General features: G+C 30.6%; 1 protein-coding gene across 2 annotated transcripts; it reads left to right on the top strand.

Moving 5' to 3' along the window:
- Nucleotides 1–1,721: 1,721 nt before the first annotated feature.
- Nucleotides 1,722–7,560, top strand: LOC107444060 (ion transport peptide). Of its 2 annotated transcripts, none has more exons than XM_016058126.5 (3): nucleotides 1,722–1,881; nucleotides 4,120–4,330; nucleotides 7,306–7,560. In XM_016058126.5, the coding sequence occupies exons 2-3, from the start codon at nucleotides 4,128–4,130 to the stop codon at nucleotides 7,418–7,420; spliced, it is 318 nt and encodes a 105-aa protein (XP_015913612.1). In that variant the 5' UTR covers nucleotides 1,722–1,881; nucleotides 4,120–4,127; the 3' UTR covers nucleotides 7,421–7,560. The 2 variants fall into 2 exon arrangements, with proteins under 2 accessions (XP_015913612.1, XP_087021793.1); XM_087165667.1 differs by having other exon boundaries at nucleotides 1,737–1,877.
- Nucleotides 7,561–8,898: the final 1,338 nt, after the last annotated feature.

The raw sequence follows: 8,898 nt of genomic DNA, 5'->3' as shown, positions 1-8,898 counted from the left end.
TTAGTTTTTAAAGAGTTTAATATAAATAAATTATTTTTTATGGCAATATTTTTTATTCTGAAAGGACAGGATTTCATTTCATTCCTACCATCTACGCCGGTAAATTATTATTATTAATCCTCAGTTTTGTTTTGATTTAACATCTGAATTCGAAACATCTGCTAACTAATGTTTGATCCTGAAAAAATTAGTAAGTATACCGATAAAAATGACTAGTTAAAAAAGTAACTATAAATTTGAAAAATAAAGTTATGTTGTATAACGAGATCTTAATGTTATTAATGCAATTGAAATAAAAAAAAAATTCTCTTATCTTAAAATAAAAATATTTCACTTACCTTAAAAGAAATGAAATTTTTTTTAAAATGTAAAAAAAGAGTAAATTTTTAAAATTTTTTTCCTTACGAATGTTAGAATTGAAATTTTGAATGAAGCAAACGATCTTGTTTTGAAAGACCAAACTTTTGGCCGAATACATTCCAGAAAATGGGTGCATTACCGAAGTCTTAATTAGTAATATACAACACCTTTTACTCTTTTGAAAAAACAAATCGATATTCGCTTCACCTGCTTTTTCAAACAGCTGCTTTAACGGGTCCCCTCGAGTTAATGCATGGAACAAAATTATTCTAATAGATTCTTAAAGCAGACGATTATTAAGTCAATAATTTAAAATCTTTTTCTCTTTTTAAAAGTGACCTTTTGTCTCTGATGAAAGCATTAGAATAAACCTGACTAATTAAAAAAAATAATAATAAAATCGGGAAAAGATATAAATAAACAAAAACACAATAGTGGATGTAATAACCTTAATTTTCGTTCAGTTATTAAAAAAGAAAGTTTTTTTTTTAATTAGGCAATCAACTGCGGAAAAATTTGCATTGTGGCAAAATATTGGCTGTCCCCACCGCTACTCCTATATTGTATTGGTTTGTAATTGAAGATCTTAAATGTCAAGGAAGAAGGGTCCATTCGAGAGATGTGACCCACAAGCTGTAAGCGACTTATTTTATTTTATTTGTTGGTATCAGCTTTCTTGAATAGCCTATATAGATCAAAATTATGTTGTCTCCATAAGCGATCGAAATTTATAGCACCGAAATTTTTTTCCTCAAGCCTCAAAAACAGCTAGCCGGTCTGCTTGTGATTTAATTAAGGATCATGTTTCAGATCCATAAGTTAACCAAGATAAGTAAAATTATTTTGTTTCCCAACAAATATAAAATTTTGGGCATGTTTAATAGTGAATTCTGAAGATGAAAAAGAGTAATATATGCTTCGATTTCAAAATTTGCAAATCTTCTTATAATATCCTGTATCTAAAAAATGTTATTTATTTGCAACTCTTGTACCCCTTAACAGTTCATATTTGTAAATATTTAAGCGAAACTTAAATTTTATTTACATTTGGCTTATCTCTAAATTGCGAAACACAAATAAACTTTCAGATCAAATCCTCAGAAGATATACCGTGGGTAAAGTCTTTCTGTTTCTTTTTTTCTTCATAATTCAAATCACAAATGGCCACTTCCTTTCTTCACGAAGCCACAGAATTCCGTCTGTCCAGCAAACTTAGCACTGAATTCCCAAGACATTGTCCAGAGATAGTGTTATGAATTCTCAGAAGCATATGCAATTATTATGAGATATTCTCTTAGGTTGAAGTTCGTCGTATAATATGTTCTCCAAGAGAAGAAAAATGTCACGTAAGACGACAATCGATGATTACTCCAAGCACATACGTGATTTGTAAGATGGATGTAAGTCTCAAAGGAACTGTAAAGATATTCTGATTTAGAGTATATATGCCTTATTTGGTCACACAGAAAACGGCAGAATATCGCTTTTAGTCAAGTAACGAGAACATACCACAATCAGTAAGTAAGTTCTCAATAGATAAAATTATTTTCTCAAATAAATATGATGCTTATTGAATTGAATAGTTTAAAAAATCAACATTACTGATTTAAATGCAAATTTTTCCGATTTAAATGTAAATGTAATGATTTAAAATTAAAAAGAATCGTAAAAACGTAAGCTATTCATTATTTCATTTTTTCTTCGGGCATTTCTCATTTTTTGTTCGAATTTCTCAAAAAAAAATTCTTCGAAATTAAACTAAAGTACAAGTATTTTGTCTTCTTCATGTTATTAAACGCTAGAAATCAAACCAAGAAAAGTTTTATTTTTCAATCGTTAATGTAATGATTTATTAAACAATATTGAAAAAGTGTAAGCTATTCGTCTTAGTTAATATTTCACAGAAAGTTCTAAAAAATTAAACTGAAGTTTTATTTTTCTTCTTCTTGATTTTATTAAATCTTAAACTAAAGAATTTTTAAGATTTATCTGCAAATGTAATGATTTGAAATAAAAAGAATCGTTAAAATGTAAGTCAAGTTTATAAGTGCTTATTTAAGCATTCGTCGAAAATAAACTGAAATTTAGATTTTTTTTGTTATCTTAATGTGTCTTAAAAAATTAAAGAAGCAAAGTTTTTTAAGATTTAATTGGAAGTGAAATGATTTAAAATTAATAAAAATTACATTGTTAGCAATTCTTTTTTTTTTTAGTATTTCCCAAGAATTCTACGTAAATAAGCAAAAGTTTAAATTTTTTATTATGCTAATATTATTAAAATATAAAAATTTTATGTAAATTAAATGAAATAAGTGCAATCTTGAGACTGGCGTAATTTTTTTTTATCAAACACCATATTCTTAATTTTCAACAGCTTTTTTTTAAACATGTTTCGGTCAACAATTAGTGAATGTCAACATGTCCTGCGGAATGTCAAAATTTACTATTTACATAGTCATTTTGGTGCTCGAAATATTTAAGAAATATCATTATTTCTCATTTACATCTACAAACGTCGACATTTTAGAATGCACTGAACGTGAATGTAGAGTAAAATAAATCTGTTTTGTTTATCATTATTTGTCACTTAAAAATCTGCCATTTAATTTAATAACAAAAATTTCAATCCAAAATAAAAAATAAAAATATTTTGCGTCTATTATTACCATGCATTTTATGTAATAGTTTTGTGGGCCGAAACTTTTATTAAAAAGTAATCAGTCACAAAAAAAAATGTCTGAAAACAGTTAAACATATTTTTTTCTTTTTGCTGTTAGCTCGGTAAGCAATAAAATTAGTTAAGCTTCCATGAGCTAACAAGATCAAAACTACCTTTCCATCATTGCTTAAAAACTCTCTTTTATTCCCTACTTTCAACGAATGATGCAGTGAATTACAATAGGTTAAAATTCCACGCGCTTTTGGTAAAACATCTGTTTCACTTTTTTAAATTTTACCGTTAAAAAATTGGTATCTGTTAAGTCAACGAACATCTTTCAAATTATCAAACAAAATTTCTTCAATCTTTTGAATTAATCAAGGCATTCAGCCGGATGTAATTAAATAGCTCAATAGTAACCTTTGTTGAACAGCCGACCCAATTTTGGGTTTACGACTACGATTGTTTAACTCCGTAGGCTTGTAATTTTGAACTCAATCCAAATGATAAGGGAACTCCTAGATCAAGTATTGAGAGAAATTTGTCTTCGTAGAGGGCTTGAGATGGAATTGACCCACATTTGTGTAACGTGGAGAGGAAAACCACGAAAACCTCCCACGGTATGGCTGACGGCAAGAGGACTCTAACCCAAGATCCGTCTACCACAGAGCATATTTTAACGTCAGCATCGTGGTCGGAGAGAACCGCGTGCGGAATTCGTATCGACCATCATCGCTGGGATTCGAACCCGGTTCACCTCATTGGAAGGCGTATCTTCTATCCCCTTAGCCACCACGGCACTAAATAGCTCAATAATAGAATCCCGTGTTTCTTATATTATTATTTTATTTGTTTGTTTATTTTGCCGCAATGCTTTGTTCTGTTTCTACATTTTGCTCTTTGTTAATAATAATAAAGTTTACAAGATTAAAGGATCAAATTGCACCCCAGACAATCTTGCAGCAAATAAGAAGTTTTGCGAAAGAAAGTGGTGAAAAAAATGTTTACAGTTTATGTTCTGAGAAAGAAATCTAACTCTGAACTATTATATTTCAAAAATAACGTCTAAGAAGTTTTTATTTATTTTCACTTTTTTTAAGCTGAAACAATGACTAGGTTAGGTTTCTGTCTTCTGTTCCTGGCCATTTTATTCAGATCGTTTGCAGCTCCGCCTGAAACTGAAGTGAAAAGGAGTTTTTCAGGACTAGGATGCATGGGAGTGTACGATAAATCGAAATTTGCTAGACTGGATAGAGTTTGTGAAGAATGTTACCAACTATTCAGAGAATCTGATGTTCACACTTTATGCAGGTGAGAGGATTTAAGTTAGATTTGTTATTATTTTGCTCAATCCTTATTGTTCCGTTTTGTGAAATAGTATAAAAGATTTTGTAGAAAAACCCAAATGAATTTCTTTTCTTCAAGTTCTCAAATTAGCGACTTGAAAATGTACTAGGTTTTGCAATTAGTGCCATTGCTAATATCAAAAACTTCTTTTAAAAATGTTTATGTTTCAATTTTGAGCTGCTTAGTTATTTAACTAAGAAGCTCAATATTAATTAAGCCAAACAGTATTCGTAATTAATTTGTTGAATCTTGATATATTTTTGGAATCATTTATCAAAAATTACGTTCAAAATATATGCAAGTTTGGAACTGCAAGTTACTCTTTAATTAAGAATAAACTAATAAACTATTTAAAAAAAATTAGAGTCACTAGAGAAGAAGGCGGCATGAAAAACATCAAAACTTTTTTGAGTGTTTGATGAAACTTCGAGGTTTTTAAGAACTATCTTTCAACTCTTCACTGTTTTCACAGAGGAGAATCATGTTTTCAGTCTCACTTACCTCAATAGTGATTCGTTACATTTTGATAGCATTTTCCCCTCATTTTAAATATAAATTTGCATGCCCAAATGTATATATTTTTTTTACTTCATTTTTAAAAAGTTTCTTTAAAATTTGCATTAGGTTTGGTCATTAGGAACCATCCTCCATTGAACTTATTAAAAAATATTTATCTTTTACATCATTTGAAAATTTATTTTTATTTGTGAAAATTAATTTTTTGCTGTTTTTTAGTGTAATGAATAATTGTTTTTGAAACAAAATATTGATAAGTGTCACTATTACTAGCTTAATTTTATTAGCATATAAAAATTAAGCTAGTAATAGTGATTGTTGAAATAAAATTTTACTGTGAACTTAGTGAAGTTGCAATAATGTATATTTATTCAAATTCTCTGCAAAGTCCCTCAAAACGCAGAAAATATTGACACCCTCCTGTAATCTTGATGGAACACGATAAATATAGTGAACTTATTTCTTCTATACTATAATTCTATACTATATTCTATACTTACCTTTAAATTTCACAGGACTCGGTGGATGAAGTTACTGCGCTAAGGTAACAGTCAATGTAAGTTTTCAGAGTGGAATATAATTTCAAATATTTTTGGCTAAAAATAGTAAAATGAGGAATAACCCTCCTTTCTGCAGTTATGGAAACGCTATTACATAAATATTTTAAATGAGTCTGTCAGATCGAAAGCTTTCTCTCAAGAAATATGTATATTGCTTCGCCTCCATTCATTGTACCGTGCAGGAAATGATGGTAAACATTAATATTTATTTTTTATTGTTATAGTATAAACATTAAAGCTAATGGATAACTAGTCAAATTTTTATTTTGTGATGTAGCTAAGTTTATTATCAAGCCTAAAGCCAAAGCGTAAATATTTTCTTAATAAAGGCTTCATCTATTCACTGAATATAAACAAAAACCGATTCTGAGGCATGCGAGAGCTTTTTCTTTTTCAAACACACATGAATCAGAGCTTGTTACGTAATAGAACCCGTGTTTTTACTCAAATTCACTTAAAGGTGGCATAATATCTTCTTCCACTCTGTTCTTCAAATGCCTCGAGTGACTTATGCTCTAATAATGATAGCAGAAGAAAAAATTAGCAGCAAGAGCTATTGTTTAAAATGCCTCTTCCATGAGTGTTAGATTTTGCCAGAAAGTAATTCTTATGGCAAAACTTTTCATTAACTTCCACCTATTTAAAATTTTCAACGAATGCATATTTATGTAATGTTTAAAAGTAATCAGTTTTCTAAGAATGCATATTCATGTAATGTTTAAAAGTAATCAGTTTTCTAAGAATGCAAAATTTCCTCTGACTTAACCAATTTTTACTTTTACTTATTCAAAGGCTCAGTTACATCCAAATCTATGTCCACCCACTTTTTAAAGTAAAAGTGCACCAACAAAAAATTCGTCAACCTTTTGAAATCATAGCGCCTATTCATATGCTAGATTATATATTTCATTAGTATAAGGAAATATGCTATCTGCAAATTCAAAAACTTTCTGATTTTATGCAATAAAAAGCATACAATTAACATCAGAAATAGAAAACCATGGCTGTATGCTTTACTCATGATCTGTGTCAGAATTAGATACCTGCAAGTGACGTCATCGGGGCTAAATAAGGGCATTTGTAGATTCAGAAACTAAATCAGGTTCGACACACTCCGGTGACGTCGCTTACAGGTATCCAATTAAATTTGGTTTAAAACACATGGTCACGGATAATCACTTCACTTCTTCTCAAGTAGTAAGAACCTAAATAAAATTATGCTATGATGTATGGGGCATTGGACTGATTGTTAAGACACGGTTCCCAGCAGATCACCGAAGTCAAGCATCACTGGCTGAGGTCAGTGTGCGGGCGGGTGACTATTTTGATCAGCCTGCATAGGGGTCGAGGTTGCGCGGTATTGGTTCTCGTTAAAATGTTCTACCGTAAAGAGCTCGATTTCGCGCAGGTCGTCGGGCTACCAAAGCAGGGGAGCCATCCCCTCTGCAGAGGATCAAAATTATGATGGCATGTCTTCGGATCATCCTCAGGGATGTTTCGCAGACCGTCGCCAATAGCCCATTGTGCAGCTCTCATCATCATCATCATCATCATAGTTGGCCAGACAGTCCAACGTGAGCCAATGCCTTCCTCTGAAGATTAATCCATGACGACTTCCGATTTACTTTTGATCTCCAATTCTTTTCATTAATTGCGAGAAAATCAGACTCCACTGAGTCAGCCCATCTCAACCGCGGCCTTCCCCGCTTATTGTGCATCTCTAGTGCGACGTAAATGAACTACAACAACAGCTATGATGCAAGCTTTTCGGTTAGTCAAAAATAGCTCGATTAAGAAGAGGAAATTATTTAAACTGTAACTGTTAAGTTAAAAAAAGTCTATTTTTAATTATTTTTTTTCCAGATCGAATTGCTTTAAGAACAGTTATTTCACTCAATGTGTAGACGCCCTTTTGTTAGAGAAAGATCAGGAGCGCTTGGATACAATGGTGGAAGAACTTTATGGCAAAAAAAGATGAAACACAAAAATTAATTGTGTCAGTTGTTTGTTGAACTATTTGCAAAATCTGTTCGCCGTTTCGACTTTTTGTTTGTTGTGGAAATGAAGCAAAATGTATTTATTGTTTACTAATTATAATAAATTTGATTTGTCATAATATATGATGTTTCTGTCAAGTTTTACAAAGCTACTGAAATTTGAAAAGTTGTAGAAGTTGATTAAAGAACATGTTAAAAGGCATTAGTGAATTTGAGAAAAATAGCTTTAAAATCTATAGAAATATCTATGAATTTTTTATAGGGGTTTTAAATTTGGTAATTGCTTTTTTTTAAAAAGATTTAGATTTAATGCACGATTTAAAACCAATCATAAAGTCTTCTTAAATACTGAAATATTACTGTTTTCAGAATGAAACTTAACATGTTCTTTTAACTAAACACATCGATAAATATCCTGAGCATAAAAAAACGACCAAAAAAATTCATCAAAGAGAAACGGAGGAAGATAGAAATGTATGATTTGTTGCGTTTAGCTTAGGTGGCAAAGTCTTAAAAAGTTGCGAGATTCATTATAAAATATTCCGTATTTTACTCATTTCAATAGAAATATTTGTTTGCTTGAATGATAATTTTGTACACAGATTGCACCTATTGCTGCAAATATTAGTCATTTTAAAAACACAGCTTAGTTATTAATTCACAGAGCTATCTCTAAACTCTGTTAGTTTTATTAGCTAAGAGTTATCTTTAACTTAGTGAGAATAAAAACTTGTTCTCTAAGCAGAATGCAGCAAATCGTTAATTTCTAACTCCTCCTGTACTTAGAGATCTTAAATTGTCGGTCATTTTTTGGAATTTTCGATTAGAAATTAAAAGAAATAAGATTGCATTTTTAGATTATTATTTATACAGGGGAAAGAAGCTTAGAACGTTTTCAGTTATTTTGGGTGTTTGTTTGGAAACAAGGCCTTCTTATCAATAGGACTGGACATCACGGTTTAAAGTAACTTGTCAGAGGATATAATTACTTCTCGATGCTCCAGATAAACTCATTGAACTTGAAGAAAATGTAAAACTTTATTAAAACAAAGAGGAATTTAGACATTATGAGACTTCAAACAACATTTTAACGTAACATAAAAACTAGTCAACTAAAAACCCTCCATTTAAAAAAAAAAAAAGGAAAAAAAAGCTACTTTAAGATCTCTCTCTCTCTCTTTCTTTCTTGCAACTCTTCAGGCTCGCTTCCACCAACCTTACTTTCCTGCCGTCGCTGACCATTAGTATTGTATATACCAGGGATGGCGAACCAATGGCACGCGTGCCATTTATGTCACGCGACGCAATATTTTGGGCACGCCACCGATCACAATTGTTATTGCACTCTGAATTGTTATTACACAAATGTTATTACACTATGAAGCATATGTAACAATTAAATTAAAATTCACAAAAACAAACAAAATAATAAACAATTATTAATAAAAAAATTAACAAT

The sequence above is a fragment of the Parasteatoda tepidariorum genome, chromosome 6 (genome assembly GCF_982258835.1).
Source record: "Parasteatoda tepidariorum strain Cologne lab strain chromosome 6, Ptep-v5.0, whole genome shotgun sequence".
NCBI lineage: Eukaryota > Metazoa > Arthropoda > Arachnida > Araneae > Theridiidae > Parasteatoda > Parasteatoda tepidariorum.
Note: the sequence above shows the minus strand (reverse complement) of the source record. Positions and strands in the feature narration are given on the sequence as shown.

Coding starts and splice junctions, on each gene's coding strand:
- LOC107444060 (XM_016058126.5), top strand. CDS start 4,128: ATGACTAGGTTAGGTTTCTGTCTTCTGTTCCTGGCCATTTTATTCAGA. Junction 4,331..7,305: donor GATGTTCACACTTTATGCAG/GTGAGAGGATTT, acceptor TTTTTTTTCCAG/ATCGAATTGCTTTAAGAACA.